The following is a 13,982-nucleotide window of genomic DNA, read 5'->3' as shown; positions in this document are numbered from 1 at the left end:
AGGGAGTTAATGTGTAATATTCTAGAATATAAACTGGGCCAGGAAGTGCGATCCTGAGCCCAGGCCTCCAGGAGCCCCTGAGAGCAGCGGCCAGGAGCTGCCACCATGTCGGTGAGGATGCCGGCTTCCCGGCTGCTCCCCTCCTCTGTTCCCGGATCTCTGCCTGAGCACAGCAGCTTGGTGGGGAGGGGGGCTGGAGTAGAGAGCATCACTGCCCTACTCTGGGCCTCCGTTTCCCTATCTGTATAGTGACTGAGTGGGACAGACAGACCGATGGCCTCCACTGCCCTGTCGCAGGGGTGTTTTCTGCTCTTCCCACCACCCTGCAGCGGGAGCCCGCACCTGCCTCTCCCCCTCTCTACACTCCGTTGCTTATCCATAATAATAATAATAATATTAGGAGTAATAATAATTGCCAACACCCACTGAGTTTTAAAAAAAATTATTTATTTATTTGAGGGAGAGGGAGAGAGCATGCACACGAGCAGGGGGAGGGGCAGAAGGAGAAACAGCCTCCCTGCTGAGCGGGGCCTCAAACTCAGGACTCCGAGATGGTGACCTGAGACCAAGGCAGGCGAACCGACTGAGCCATCCAGGCGCCTCTCGACTGAGCTTTCCAAAGATGAAGAAACTGAGGCTGGGGGAGGAAGTGGCCCAAGGTCACCACCTGTGAAGTGCAGGAGTTTGAGTGGATCCTCTTTGCGGTCCCTGGTTCTTTGTCACAGCTGGCTGTGTGGCTTCAGACCAGTCACTCTCCCTCTCTGAGCCTCAGTTTCCTGCCTTTGTGGAACTGGTCACAGACGGCGTCTGAGGTTCAGAAGTTGTCTTAGTGTCCCGTGGCTGCCGTAACACATTGATTCAGAGTTTCAGAGGGTAGAAGTCTGAAATCCAGGGGTTGGCAGGGTCAGGTCTCCCCTGAAGGCTCCAGGCAAGGATCCTTTCTGGTCTCTTCCAGCTTCCGGTGGTTTCGGGGAGTCCGGTGGTCCTTGGCTGTTGCCGGACGGCTCCCATCTCTGCCTCTGTCCTCAGAACCTTCTCCTCTGCATGTCTGTGCCCCTGGACCCACTTTCCCTTTGCTTATCAGGATGCCAGTCATATTGGGCTTAAGGCCCGCCCTAAGCAATTCTTAACTTGATTGCAGCTGCAAAGACCCTATCTCCAGATAGGTCACAGCCTCGGGTGTTAGGTGGCCATGACTTTTTGGGAAACACCATTCAAGCCAGGACGGATAAGATGCAGAATGTGTGGGGCACCTGGGTGGCTCAGTCGGTTGAGCGGCTACCTTCGGCTCAGGTCATGATCCCAGGGTCCTGGGATTTAGGGTCCCTGCTCAGCAGGGAGCCTGCTTCTCCCTCTCCCTCTGCCTGCCGCTCTGCCAACTTGTGCTCACGATCTCTCTGTCAAATAAATAAATACAATCTTAAAAAAGAAAAAAAAGATGCAGAACGTGAATGCCACGGGTCGGGTCATGTGTGGCAGGAATGACGTCGTCCCTGTCCTCGGCGTCTGGGGGTGGGGGGGAGCTCTGTGGCCCAGAGACCTTCCCGACCCTCTTTCTGCTTCTCCGCTCATCCCATCCCTGCCCTCTCTTCCCTCCTGCTCCAGAGAGCACCCAGTCCAAATCTCTTATATTAATGGTGGGGGAACCCTTCCCAGCTTGGTGTCCTTGAGTGTGCAGCCCCACGAGACGGTGCTTGTGAGTGGGCGCCGCCGGCAGAAAGGCTCCGGGCACGCGTGTGATGGGCTTTTTGTGGAATGCTTCTCTGTCGGCACAGGGAAAATTTGAGATAACGAACATGGACATGAAGTTGGGGACAACCCTGAAGATCAAGGGCAAGATTGCCAGTGATGCTGATGGGTGAGCAAGGGGGAGGGCGGGGAGTGGCGGGGAGCGGGGGTGGGGGGGTGGGGCAGAAGGGGGCAGGGGAGCTGTCCACAGGCCCCAACAGGCCTGGAAGGTGGCAGCCAGCAGGGCAGCCCGGTGAGATGCACACAGAGAACAGCGACCTCAGGCCAAAGTGGCCTTTTTTACATCCTTGCTCACTCTCACACCCTCCCATGCCCCCGCTGACTCCCCTCCTGTGAGGGGCCTGCCTTCACTGCTGAAGCTGCTTGGGGACCCTCAGAATTTCACAGCTCATGCTATATGCTCAATCCCCAAAGATGGTCTCCAAAGATGTTGAAGGGGCAGGTGGAGAGTCCCCTGGAGCTCTGCCCAGTCCCCCAGGGGTCAGGTTATCTACTGGAAGCCCACGCCCGCTTCCTCCATCACCCTCTTTACCCCGCTGAACGGGCAGAGGGCCAGCCTCTCACGTTACACCAGAGACAGCCACCAGGAGGCGCCAAGGGGTCTCACTTGCCTCCTCTCCATTATAAGGGGCCTCAGTGACCCTCTCTGTGTTACAGCTCAGCGTCAGGGTCTACCTGTGTGCTAAACCGGTAGAGACTTTCTTGGGACCAATCTCCATGAGCTTCTGGTTGGGAAGGGGCGGGCTGATGTAGGCGGGAGGACCCAAGAGCTAGGTCACCCCCTCCTCCTACTTGGGTTCCTCAAGTTTACAGACATTTGTGAGTCCTCGGGTCTGAGACCCCCCTCTGAAGGCACCCTCTTTGTGACACAGCGTGTGCTACTCTCAGGCACCTTGACAGCCTAAGCCAGGCTGTAGTGATGCGGTCAAGAACTCACACAAGCCCTGATTGAGCACCTGCAATGACAGGGAGCTCACATTTAACGTTTAAACCTTAGCTTAAATGTTTAGGGCCAAACTCAATAGGCCTCCAGATACCTGAGGACAGCAGTTCCCCCCCCCCCCCCCCCCCCCCCCCCCCCGCCAAGGATGGGCATCTCCCATCCCGGAGACTGTCACTCTCAGTGACTCTCCTCTCCAGAGCCTGAGTCTGGGCACCAAACGAACTTGGTACTCCCCATGCTAAGTTTGACGGGGTTGTCGCCTCCTTTGTTTTAAGGCACAGGCTGCAATTAACACTTTCTCTCGTGATCCTTTCAGCTTGTGGTCAACCCAAGCAGTTTCCCCCAGGGCTGGCCTCCAATCCTGACTTGTCACCCTTCCCCCCCACCCGACAGATTTGTGATCAATCTGGGCCAGGAGTCAGAGAAGCTCAACCTGCATTTCAACCCACGCTTCAGTGAGTCCACTATCGTCTGCAACTCGAGGGATGGCAGCTGGGGGCAGGAGCAACGGGAAGGTCACATGTGCTTCAGCCCCGGGTCAGAGGTCAAGGTGAGGTCGAAGGGGAAAAGCGCCTGAGGAGGAGGTCACTGGGAGAGCCCAGAGGGTAGGGCCCCCTGGCCTAGACACATGTTGGCACTGTTTTGAGCCACCGCGGCCGCCCCGGCCCACTTCCGGGGCCTCCTCCTCCCTGACACCCTCCTCCCTCCACAGATCACCGTGACCTTTGGGAATGATGGATTCGAAGTGAACCTGCCAGATGGGCACCAGCTGACCTTTCCTAACAGGCTGGGCCACAGCCACCTGAGCTACCTGAGCGTGCTGGACGGGCTGAGCGTCTCCTCCTTCAAGATCGACTAAGGGGGGGCACCTGGGTGGCTCAGTGGGTTAAGCCTCTGCCTTCAGCTCAGGTCATGATCTCAGGGTCCTGGGATCGAGCTCCACATCGGGCTCTCTGCTCATCAGTGAACCTGCTTCCTCCTCTCTCTCTCTGCCTGCCGCTCTGCCTGCTTGTGATCTCTCTCTCTCTCTCTCTCTGTCAAATGAATAAATAAAAAAAATCTTTAAAAAAAAAAAAAAAGATCGACTAAGGGGACAGCACCTCCCTGGAGTGAAGACCCCGGGTGCAGATGCCCTCTCCCAGGCTTCTCTACCCACTCACACAGGACCAGTGGTTCCTGCCCCTGGGACCCTCCTCTACTCCCCTGAGGCTAAGAACCAACAAAAGAACCTGTCTTTAGCCAGTCTTTCCATGGCCAGTGTTTTCCATACATTGTCACGCCCTCAGCATCCTCATGCTACGGAGAAGGAAACTGAGGCTCGAGGTCACAGGGCTGCAAGGTGGGGGTTGGGACGTGCTCCCAAACATTGCGAGCACCCACTGCTGCCTATTTGTCTTCGATTATCACCAGACCGAGCGCCAAGCTGCCCCCTGGGATCATGGGGCAGGCCCTGGTTCCAGGCACCTGGGCCAGGGGCTGTTCCAGGAACTGCAGATAAGGCTCCCACCTGGGCCTCTTTATCACGGGAACATTCATTCCAATCTGGTTACTCATTACCCCCTGCCTCGGCCCCTCCCCTCACTGGGGGCCCCCGGGGGTGTGGGTGATGGGGGGGTGTGGAGAGTCGGCGTGATTCTTTGGTTTTTCCAAACATGACGGGAGGCCGTTTAAGCAGGTGGATGGGGACCTGTTCTCCCAGGTCCCCAAGCATCTTGCAGGACACCTTTTATCAAAAAGCTTTTTTTTAATCAGGACCCAGAAGCGGGTCTGGGGTGCACAGGAAGGTGGGATTCCTCCCCTGTGAGGTCACACCTGACTTTTCTCTGAGACTTTTGGGATAAGTCAGGGGTTAGGTTTGTAATGTCAGGGAAGCAGCCTTAGGCAAGGGCTGGGGCTCTGGGGCATGCAGCAGGGACCCTGCTGGGGGCAGCTCTAGGATGAAGCTAGGGACAGGCGGTCCCTTTGGGAGAGGAGACAAAGGCCCTGTGTGGTATGCACCCCGCTGCCCCCCCTTCTACCCCCACCAAGGACAGTTTTTCCAGCACAAAGGCTGCACTGTGAGGCTGGGCCCTCCACAACCAGCGGGGGGGGGGGGGGGGGGGGGGGGTGGCACAGGGGTGGGGGTGGGCCTCAGGAATGGCTGTGGGTCCAGAGTGGCAGGGGGAACAGGGCAAGGCAGCCCAGCAGGACCCAGAATGAGCCTGGTCTCCTCCGGCCTCCCTCCCTCGTCTGTCCTGCAGAGGTGCGGAGGAGCTGGGGGGCGACTCGGCTCTCCCATCAATCACCGGGAGACCTAGTTGTCAGGTGCAGGCTCTGCACCTGGGCTGTTCCTGGGCGGCGCCCTGGGCCCAGGCAGGGTCCTGAGCTCACACCTTGACTTCATCGTCCTCCTCAGCATCAGCAAACTCGAAGGTGTTTGCTTGCACTGTGCTGGGCACGGGGGTCCTGCTGGCTGCCTGGGGAGCCCCCCACTCTTCGTCCAGGCTCTCCCAAGAAGCCCGAGCCTGGGGAAGCACCTTCCTGGGCTCTGGCCAGGAATCTATCTCAGTGTGGTGGCGGCTGTCCTGCCTGTCCCTGTTCCTGTCTCCCCAGCCTGCTCCCCAGTGCCTGCCAGGGGCCATGTGAGCAGGTGCACGGGGATACTCTTCCACCGGGCTGGCCCTCATCTCAGCTGCTGGGCCCAACCCAGTAGTTACCCCATTGGGGCAGTGTCCAAGGGGTTGGGGGCTTGAAGCAGGGGCTGGAGGACTGGTGGCAGGGGCCGGGGGGCTTGTGGTGGGGGGTGGGGTCTCAGCTGCAGAGGCTTCTGAAAGGCTCATGACCCCAAGCAGCTCACTGAGGAGAGATGGGCCAAGGTCGAGGTCCAGGTGGAAGGACAGGAGGGAGTCAGAGCGGTGAAGCCCAGACTCCGGGGGGAAGGTACTATCACGGTCTCGGTCACGAGGCTTTTCCTGGCGAGGCAGGCGGGAGATAGTGCAGAACCCAGAGTCCACGCCTGGAAGAAAAATGGGGAGCAGGGTCATAGCTGGGGTCCCTAACCAGGAACTGGGGAGGGGAGAGCCAGGACCGGGCCCAGGTTGCTATGTGGCCTCTAGCATGTCACTCGTCCCATCTGGCCTCAGTTTCTCCCCTTTTTCCAATATAGTGAACCCTGGAGTCTCTCATAGGATCTTCTTATCAAGTCTAGAAGTGGAAAATGGACACACAGTCCTCACTCCCATTTTGCACATTAAGGAAGTAAGACTCAGTCGGAGACAAGGGGAAAGGCTTGCCCTGGGGCACAGAGTCTGAGGTGGTGGAGCCAAGTCTGGAGCTCAAACCTCCTGGCTCTCAGTCCCAACTGATGGTCATGGTCCCTGGTCCCCTTCCATGACAGGGGCTGAGGGTTGCAGGCGAACCCACAGCTCGTGGGCTGGTTGGTAGGCACAGGAAAAGAAACAGCAACCAGGATCTGACTGCACAGAAATCACAGACCCAAAGGACAGGCAGATGTCCTGCGAAGGACCTCTGGACCACAGTCTCGCTCCAAGACCGCCAGGCCCAAGGCCCGGGGTGTTTACTGCCGACCAGCCCCCCATGGGAGATCTGAGCAGCGCAGTGGGGAGGCGGAGCACTGGAGGAAACCCCTGGCGGTGAGGCAAAGCCACATGGCAGGGAATGGCCACCAGGGGGCAACAGGGGCTCCACTTCCCAGGTGAGCTGAGCAGTGGCTCCCAAGTGGCCCTGGCCACTCGCCCCACAACAGGAGGGACTTCTGGCTATTGTCCCTGGGAGTGTTTTTTCCAAACTGGCCAAGTTACAGGAACTTCTGTTCAAATAACAACACAGCAGTGAGTCCTGTGTCCTAAGCACCTACTCTGCGACTTGGGCCCATACCTGATGCATGTTATCCCATCTGTGGATCCCAGCAACGACCCTTGTGGACCCATGATACAGGCCAGGCCTTGACCTGATAGAGGCCAGCTGCCTTGTCGGACATCAGGCAGAACCAGGATTTTAATCCTGAGCCCAGACTCCCAGTCTATCCACTCTGTCATTCTGATTCAAGAGGGCTGCTTCCGTTGAAGGGGACAGGAGGGGATGGGCTGGCTTGGCCAGGGGCCCGGACACAGTGGAGCAGGTTAGAGGCCCATAGGACTCCAACCCAAGCTCCTCACCTCTCAACCTCAGTGTGTTTTGGGTTTTGGGGAGTGAGCTGGCTTGTGCCCCTTGGCCCCCACCCCATCCACGGTCTGCAGACTGGGCCTGACCTCCGTGGGGAAACCAAACTAACGTGGGGGAAAAGCGGCCACTTGGAGGCTGGGCTGACCCATCAAACCCTTTCAACACCTACAGAATAAGCAGCGAGCCTGGGCCCTCACCGTAACTGGAGCGGCCGTCCATGGAGCTGGCAGGACTGCGGTCGAAGGTGAATTTGCCCACCGCGAGGCTGTCGTAGGCGGCCTGGTTGAGCTGGGGCAGGGAGATGGCGTTCTTGATGATCGGGGAGACCGCGGGTGGAGCAGGGGAGGGTGCGGGTGGGGAGGCCATCCGCCGGGGCGGCGCCCCCACCCGCCGCACCTGCTGGAGCTTCTTGGCCAGGAAGCTTCGGGGTGAGCGGTGAGTGCTCCCCGAGTTGCCCCCGTGGTTGCTGAGAAAGGAGGTGTCGCCGAAGACATCCCCGCCACGGCCCACGTGCATGGTGTGGCGGAAGTCCCCAAGCGGGGGGCTGATCATGTCTGCCGTTAGCCGCCTCTTCCCGTGCGAGCTGGACACCCAGCCCACGGGTGAGAGCTTGCCCAGGCTCATGGCGGGGGCTCTTCCTGCCCCCTGGGGACCTGGCATCAGCTCTGGCTCTTCACAGCTGCTGGTCCATGCCCCTGCCCGGGGCTTGGGCTCGGGGTCCCCGTCTCAGCTCCCTCCTTCCCTGCAGAAGGGGGTGCACGAAAGCTGTCCCCCTCGCCCCCTGCGCTCCTAAGGTGTCACCCCCAAAGGCTGCGGCTGTGGAAGGCCCATGGCTGTTCTCTCCCTGGGGCCTGCCTCCTGGCCCCAGGGAAGGCCCCGTAGGTGTTCGGTCTCAGAACAGGGAAGGGACAGGTTGTGTCTTGAGTGTGGTCAGCCCCTCTCTGCCCAGGGGTAGATTCCTGAAAGAAAGAGAGAAAATGATGGTGGGCCCGGGGGGATCCTGGGTCCAAATCATCTCGAGGGAGAGCAGGGGACTACATCCACCAGACAGAGATGGGGGTCACTTCCAATGCACGAGGAGGATGCGCTATATAATTCCGGGCACCTGACATTGAAGAGTAGGCAAAGGAAACGACAGGTTTAAGGTCGGCATTGTGGTTGCCACTGAGCAGGGTCCACTGGGAGGGGGGACAGAATAATCCACCCAGCTGTCCACTCGAGATGTGCAGCAGGAAGAAGAAGCGTGGATGGTCCTTACAGCCACCCATCTGTGACATGCCTACTAAGTGCTGATAAATTACCTCTGTCACTAATGAAACTCACATGACAGCCCTGAGGGAGGAGGTACTGTTTTACAGCAATGGCGGCACCAAGAAGTGAACTGACTTGCAGGAGTCTACACGGTCAAAAGTCCAAGGCAGGGGCACCTGGGTGGCTCAGCCATTAAGCGTCTGCCTTGGGCTCAGGTCATGATTCCAGGGTCCTAGGATGAAGCCCCGAATCAGGCTTCCTGCTCAGCGGGAAGCTTGCTTCTCCCTCTCACTCGCCTTGCTTGTGTTCCCTCTCCCGCTGTGTCTCTGTGTCAACTAAATAAATAAAATCTTAAAAAAAAAAAAGTTTCTTCTGTTTAAAAAAAAAAAAAAAAAAAAGGCCAAGGCACAGCCCATCCCTTACTCCACCCCACCAACTCAGAGTTCTTGAGCCCCAAGCTAGTCTCCTCCGCTGCCAGACTGAGCAAATCACCACTCCTTCTCTGTGGGTAAAACTGTCTTCCACTCAGAGAGGCCAGGAGGGAGGTAGTGCCCTGCCACGGGCTTTGGGAACTGCTGTGTAAACAGCCTGCACCAAGGTTTCTCAGAACCCTCCGCCTTCAAGGTGCTTCCCAGAAAAAGGATCCTGTGGTCAAAAGTGGCTTTTCCCAGCTGTCCATTGCATGCCTGAGCAGATTCAAGGCTCTGAGTAGGCCCGCAGGGAAGAACTTTACTATTTTCAAATTGAGGCAGGAGACTTGCTGTCAGGGAACAAGTTTTGGAAAAAGCTTAGTTGGTGCCGAAAGCTATTCCTTGCTCTCCCCTGCCCCCCCCCCCCCACATGCCCCATCCTTCTCTAAGCTTCTCTTGGTCTGATCCCATCCCTGGAGAAGGCCTATGAGCCTGTGGTCTGATCTCTGGTTTTCCTGTGGCTCAGAGATGGTCCAAGGTCATCTCAAGAGAGCTATCGAGACTTGAACTCAGGTCACATCAAGAGAGCTAGTCAAAACTTGAACTCAGAGCCTCTGACTCACAAAGCCTTTGACTGGCTCCTGGAGCCCGGTCTTGTTTCCCCAAATTGGCAACACACTGTGAAGGTGTGGCCGAGGTCTCGCTGTTCCTGTCTCCCTCCCTCCTGGCACCCAGCTTGGGCTCTGCACGTGGCAAGTGCCATATCAACAGGGGTTCAATCGCAGCAGATAGCTACAATGACCTTCCTGCCGAAAGATTCCCCCCCTTGCCACCTTCCAAGGGAGGGCAGGTAGGTCGGTGGGTGGGAAAAAGCTTCACCGTATGACCTTGAGCAAGTCACCTACTGCCAAGGGCCTGGGACCTCAGCTGATAAAAGTTGATAATAATCCTTAACAAGAACACCTAGATCTGTGCCTCAACTTTTTTTTTTTTTTAATTTTGCAGCCACCTCCAAGCAGAAAAATCTCAATACTGCCCTCTCAATGTTATTTGAAATTCAAAATAGGTTAAATAACAAGATAAAAACAAAGAAAGCAATAAAACAAAGCTTGCTTTGTTCTCTGACTACATTCTCTTCCCTTCCCACCTTCGGATCCTCCCCCGACGCTAACTCCTCCCCCTGGGGGGGGGCTGTGTGAATCATCCTTTTCCCTGGCACCCCCGGCACCAAGTCCTCGTGGAATGTTTGCTAAGTTACGGAGCGCTCTGCAGTTGGCCAACCAGTACATAACGTCATAGGACTCCTAGAGCCCCGCAAAGCTGAGGGGTTAGCCCATTTTTACAGGGAGAGCCAAGGTTCAGAGGGAAGGGACTTGGCCAAGGTCACCTAGCAGGTACACGGCAGGGGCCAGGTTTCCAGGTTTCCGAGCTCTGCAGAGATGAGGGATGACTTTTGGGGAGGGGGAAGGAACTGGGGGGGTCACCCTGAGATGCCATGTGAGGGGTCCCTATGTCTGCCTTGTGGCTACACCCACTGCTCTCCCAGCCCCCACCTCGAAGTGGCTGCTCTTGTCTCAGCAAAAGGGACCCTGGTGCCCACCGAATCCCCATGGCCACTTTGACTTGCGAGCCCAGCTTCTGCCCCAGTCTTAGGATGCTCCTGCCTCCCAGATGCCTCTGGAAGGTCTGTCCTCACCCTCTACCTTGCACACTGCAAGAAAGAAACCTTGCCTGTAGAGTGGTTGTGGGGTCAAGGGCAGGGCATTGCTACTGGGGACCTCTTTTCCCACGTGGAAAACAAGAAAAACATCAAGAGCTGGTCCTTCCCCAGAGGAGCTGTAAGAGCCCCAGTTCCTGGAGCAGAGCAGCCCCAGCTCAAACCCAACACTCCAGCACTAACACCTCTCATTCAGGGCCCTCTTGGTCCCAGCTACTTGGCGCCAGGTGCTGACTGCAGGGTTTATTGGGGAAGATCAGATGCACCCACCTGGCCCTGGAGGAAGAGGGGCTCCAGGTGTCCCAGTGCAAGGCCTACTTCCTCCCACCAGCCCAGAATTACTACCTGTTAACTCTCAGGACACCCATTTTACAGGTGAACAAAATGAGGTGCAGAAAAGGGGACTGACCGGCCCCAAGTCACAGAGCAAAGAAAGTGCCATGGCCGGGAGCCTCCCTGGGATTCTGTCACCATCACTAGTAAATGCCAGGGCAGAGGCAGGACCACAAGGGCCCAGGGATGGTTGTTGGAGGTGGCAATGCCCAGCAGCTGAGTTCAGGAAGGGCAGGCCTGGGAGGCAGGAGACCCAGCTGCGTGGATTCAGTGCCCGTGACCCAGGCAGGAGTGGTCAGCGAGCAGCCTCAAAGTCCCAGCAGTCCTTGTATTTAGTCTACAGAGGATAGTCAGGAGGAAGCACTTGGGAAGAGGTTACTCAATGGTGGTCATGACCGCAACGGACAAGGTTTGAGGCGGGAGGCAGGGACCACGCTCTCACAGCGGCCGACAGGGGCCGCTGTGGAGGCTCCGTGGTGCGGTGGAGGGAGGGGGCGGTCTGACATTGGGGGAGGGCAGAGGCGGGGCGCCTGCACCCACGGGCTCACCTGGGGGGTCACCCGCGTGCCTGCCAGCGCGCCACCTGTCACCAGGGAGGCCACGCACATGCACACAGTCCCCTCGCCACCTGTGTCCAGCTAGGTAACACCACCAGTACCGCTGGACAGCGCGGCCCTGCCTGGGTCAGGACCGGTCCTAGAATAAAAGATTAACTCCCTGGGGACCCTCTTGGCCCTTAAAGCCCCCACACCCACCGCACGTGGAGAGACGGGCAAACTGAAACCAGGAAAAGCGCATCAAGCTGTCCGAAGTCGCAGCGGGGACCCTGTTGCTGGACTGAGGGGGTTAGGTGGGAGTACCAAGGGCCACAGGGGAATGAGAGGGAAGAGCGTGGGGGGCGGGGGGAGACATTTCTTGGCCCACCACTCCAAGTTAGGGCCGAAGCCCTCTACTAGGGGAGGGGATTGGCCACGGACCAAGTGTCCCCCAGTCCTGGTTTCCAGTCCCCGAAAGGCGCTTGGCGCGGCCTCAGGCGGGTCCCTCTGCCTCTCTAGGCCTCAGTTTCCCGGTCTAGAAAATGGGCTTCAGACTTCGCGGGTCTTGCCTGGTAGAGGCTAGGACAGAACAATCTCGAGGCCAGTCGGCGTTGGAAGCCCCGGGAAGACTTTGGCCATAAAACATTCCCTTTGGGAGGTAGGGGTTTAGAATGGGGAGGGTCGCTCCGCGGGAGAAGGGGACAGCCGGCTGCCGTGGCCGGAGGGGAACCGGACGGGATGACCTCATCCGCTGCTCGGTTTGGAATGCGGCGGTTGGGGAGGGGGCAGGGTGCCTGGTCCATCTCCCCAGCGGTCCCTCCCGCCCCCCACTTCCCGCTCTCCACGCCGGCCTCGCCAAGGGGCCCGACATTCCGGGACATCGCCCCCTCCCCGTTCCTTCCCTTCCTTTCCCAGGGCAGGAAGGAGCGTAGACGGCCCTCCGCTCGCCCCCTCCTCCCGCAGCCCGCTTTACCGCTCACCCACCCCAACTCTGCGCCCCTCCGCTCGCCGGGGACAGTACAAAACAACCCCCAAACTTGGAGGCACCCCCGCGCTGCTCCCGCGGCCGGCGGCTGGGCCTTCCTTGTTGGCACCGGGAGCGCCTTGGGCCGCCTGGCCTCCCCCCGCCACCTCAGCCCCCGGGTGCCTAGGAGGGTGCCGGGTTCCCCCCACCCCCGCCGGCGTCCACGCCCACCCAGGTGGCGCTGTTACCTTCGCTCCGCGAGCCCCGGGGGCCGGGGGCCGAGGGGCGGACGCGGCGGCAGGGGTGGCGGCAGCGCGTCCCGGCGCACAGCCTGGGCGAGTGGCTGGGCCGGTCTGCGCCGCCCTGGCCGCGGGCTTCGCGGGCTGGCTCCGGGGGCGGGGGCGGGGTGTGGGCGCTCCCTCCCCGCGCCTCGCTCCTCCCGCCCGCGGGCGGGGCCGGGCCCCCTCCGGGGCACCAGTCCGGCCGCCGCAAGGGGCGGTGAGAGCCGGAGCGGGGCGGGGGGGCGGCCAGGGCGCGGGGCCGGGATTCTGGCCCGCGGCCCCGGGCAGGCGGAGACCCGGCGAAAGTGCGGGTGCCCGGGGGCGGACGGGGGGTGGGGAGACGCGCGTCGTCGGCAGCCCTCCCCTCCCCCACTGGCTCCCCGCGGGGCCTCTGGGCGCGCAGACCTGAGGACTCTGGCTCCTGGCCTCCCCAGCCGCTCCTTTCGGGTCTCCAGGGCCTTGAATGCCGGGAAGACCCGCGTAGACCCTGAGCTCTACAAGTTGGGATGTCCACTGCTTTTCTCCCAATCCTGGATTCTTTTCAGTCCAGTGCAGGCCTCAGGGGTGCTGGGAGAAGACCTGACTGAGCCAGACCCGGGAGCAGATCCCGGTAGGCAACTTGTAGAGTGGTGTGTGGTGTGGTAGTCAAGGATGGGGGCCCTAGAACCCAACCGCCTGATTTCCTCCCGGGCCCTAGTCACTGTTTTCTGGCCCTCAGTTTCCCATCTGTAAAATAGGATAATAGTAGGCATCAGATGTTATGTTCTTAGCTGTTCTCTGCTCTGTCAGCACCTAGGAGGCCTGCTGAACAGGTACACAGTGGTGGTAAGACCACACCTGAGATGGATGGGTTCTGAAAGCTTTATTGAGCATCCCCCAACCCCAGCTGGGAGGGGCACGGAACCGCCCTCCACAGGTCCTTAAGGAGGGGAGATAGAGCTCTGATCCCTGTCTCTCTCTCTCTCTCTTTTTTTTTTCCCTTCTCTGATACTGTGAGTTCCCTGGGGACAGGCAGAAATTCCCCAGCTGTCATTGCACAGAGACCCCTAACAGCCTCCAGGGGAGAGGAGGGGCCCAGCAAGGGTGAAGGTGATAGCTGACTTAAGCTGTAAAGGACACGTAGGCAGGGGGAACGGAGGGGAAGGGCACAAGCAAAGATTTGGAGCTAAGGATCTGCTGGAGGAGGTGGGTGTGGCCAGAGGAAGTTGTCTGAGTGTGTCGTTGGGCTGGGGAGGAGGGCTGTGTTTACCCTCAGGTGGAGGAGACAAGGTTTTGCTGTTGACAGAGGGCTCGCCCTCTGGCGTTGGCTCCTGAATCCTCACACTGACCACCAAGGCACGGGGTTATTTCCCCAGCTGGACAGAGGAACAGGTGGGGAAACTGAGGCCCAAAGAATTCCCAGCACCTGCTCGAGTGGCACAGCAGTAGGACTGAGACTCCCATGGGTCAGAGCCCTTTCCTGGGGTCCAACTCGGAGGTGATTTGTCCTGGGGGGGGGGGACTGGGGACAGTCTCAGGGGTGCTGAAGAGCACGGGTGAAGAAGAAGGGAGACTACCCCTGAGAGGCAGGGATGGGGGCAGGGCACAGTCAAGGGCTGGGAGAGAACTGGGCCAGGTGGTGGGGGCTTAACCTT

General features: G+C 59.2%; 2 protein-coding genes across 3 annotated transcripts; one reads left to right on the top strand and one right to left on the bottom strand.

Annotated features, from left to right (window-relative positions):
- LGALS2 (galectin 2) lies at positions 1-3,937 on the top strand. 2 transcript variants are annotated; one of them, XM_047742146.1, is made up of 5 exons: positions 34-111; positions 1,776-1,858; positions 3,086-3,242; positions 3,405-3,542; positions 3,773-3,937. In XM_047742146.1, exons 1-5 carry the CDS (start codon positions 106-108, stop codon positions 3,779-3,781), a joined length of 393 nt encoding a protein of 130 aa, XP_047598102.1. In that variant the 5' UTR covers positions 34-105; the 3' UTR covers positions 3,782-3,937. The 2 variants fall into 2 exon arrangements, with proteins under 2 accessions (XP_047598103.1, XP_047598102.1); XM_047742147.1 differs by lacking the exon at positions 3,773-3,937 and having other exon boundaries at positions 1-111; positions 3,405-3,551.
- A 486-nt stretch (positions 3,938-4,423) lies between these two features.
- CDC42EP1 (CDC42 effector protein 1) lies at positions 4,424-12,467 on the bottom strand. The gene is made up of 3 exons (XM_047742144.1): positions 12,316-12,467; positions 7,054-7,815; positions 4,424-5,687 (listed from the first exon to the last, which is right to left on the bottom strand). Exons 2-3 carry the CDS (start codon positions 7,514-7,516, stop codon positions 5,059-5,061), a joined length of 1,092 nt encoding a protein of 363 aa, XP_047598100.1. The 5' UTR covers positions 7,517-7,815; positions 12,316-12,467; the 3' UTR covers positions 4,424-5,058.
- Between the last annotated feature and the right edge of the window lie 1,515 nt (positions 12,468-13,982).

Source organism: Lutra lutra, chromosome 8 (assembly GCF_902655055.1).
Source record: "Lutra lutra chromosome 8, mLutLut1.2, whole genome shotgun sequence".
In the NCBI taxonomy this organism is placed as follows: Eukaryota; Metazoa; Chordata; class Mammalia; order Carnivora; family Mustelidae; genus Lutra; species Lutra lutra.
This window is presented reverse-complemented; position numbering and strand designations above follow the sequence as displayed.

Bases quoted from the DNA above. Each gene is read 5' to 3' on its own strand.
- LGALS2 (XM_047742146.1), top strand. The intron at 1,859-3,085 runs GTGAGCAAGGGG...CCCACCCGACAG, and splicing joins ATTGCCAGTGATGCTGATGG to ATTTGTGATCAATCTGGGCC. The intron at 3,243-3,404 runs GTGAGGTCGAAG...CTCCCTCCACAG, and splicing joins GCCCCGGGTCAGAGGTCAAG to ATCACCGTGACCTTTGGGAA.
- CDC42EP1 (XM_047742144.1), bottom strand. From the start codon at position 7,516: ATGCCAGGTCCCCAGGGGGCAGGAAGAGCCCCCGCCATGAGCCTGGGC. The intron at 5,688-7,053 runs GTGAGGGCCCAG...TTTTTCTTCCAG, and splicing joins GGACGGCCGCTCCAGTTACG to GCGTGGACTCTGGGTTCTGC.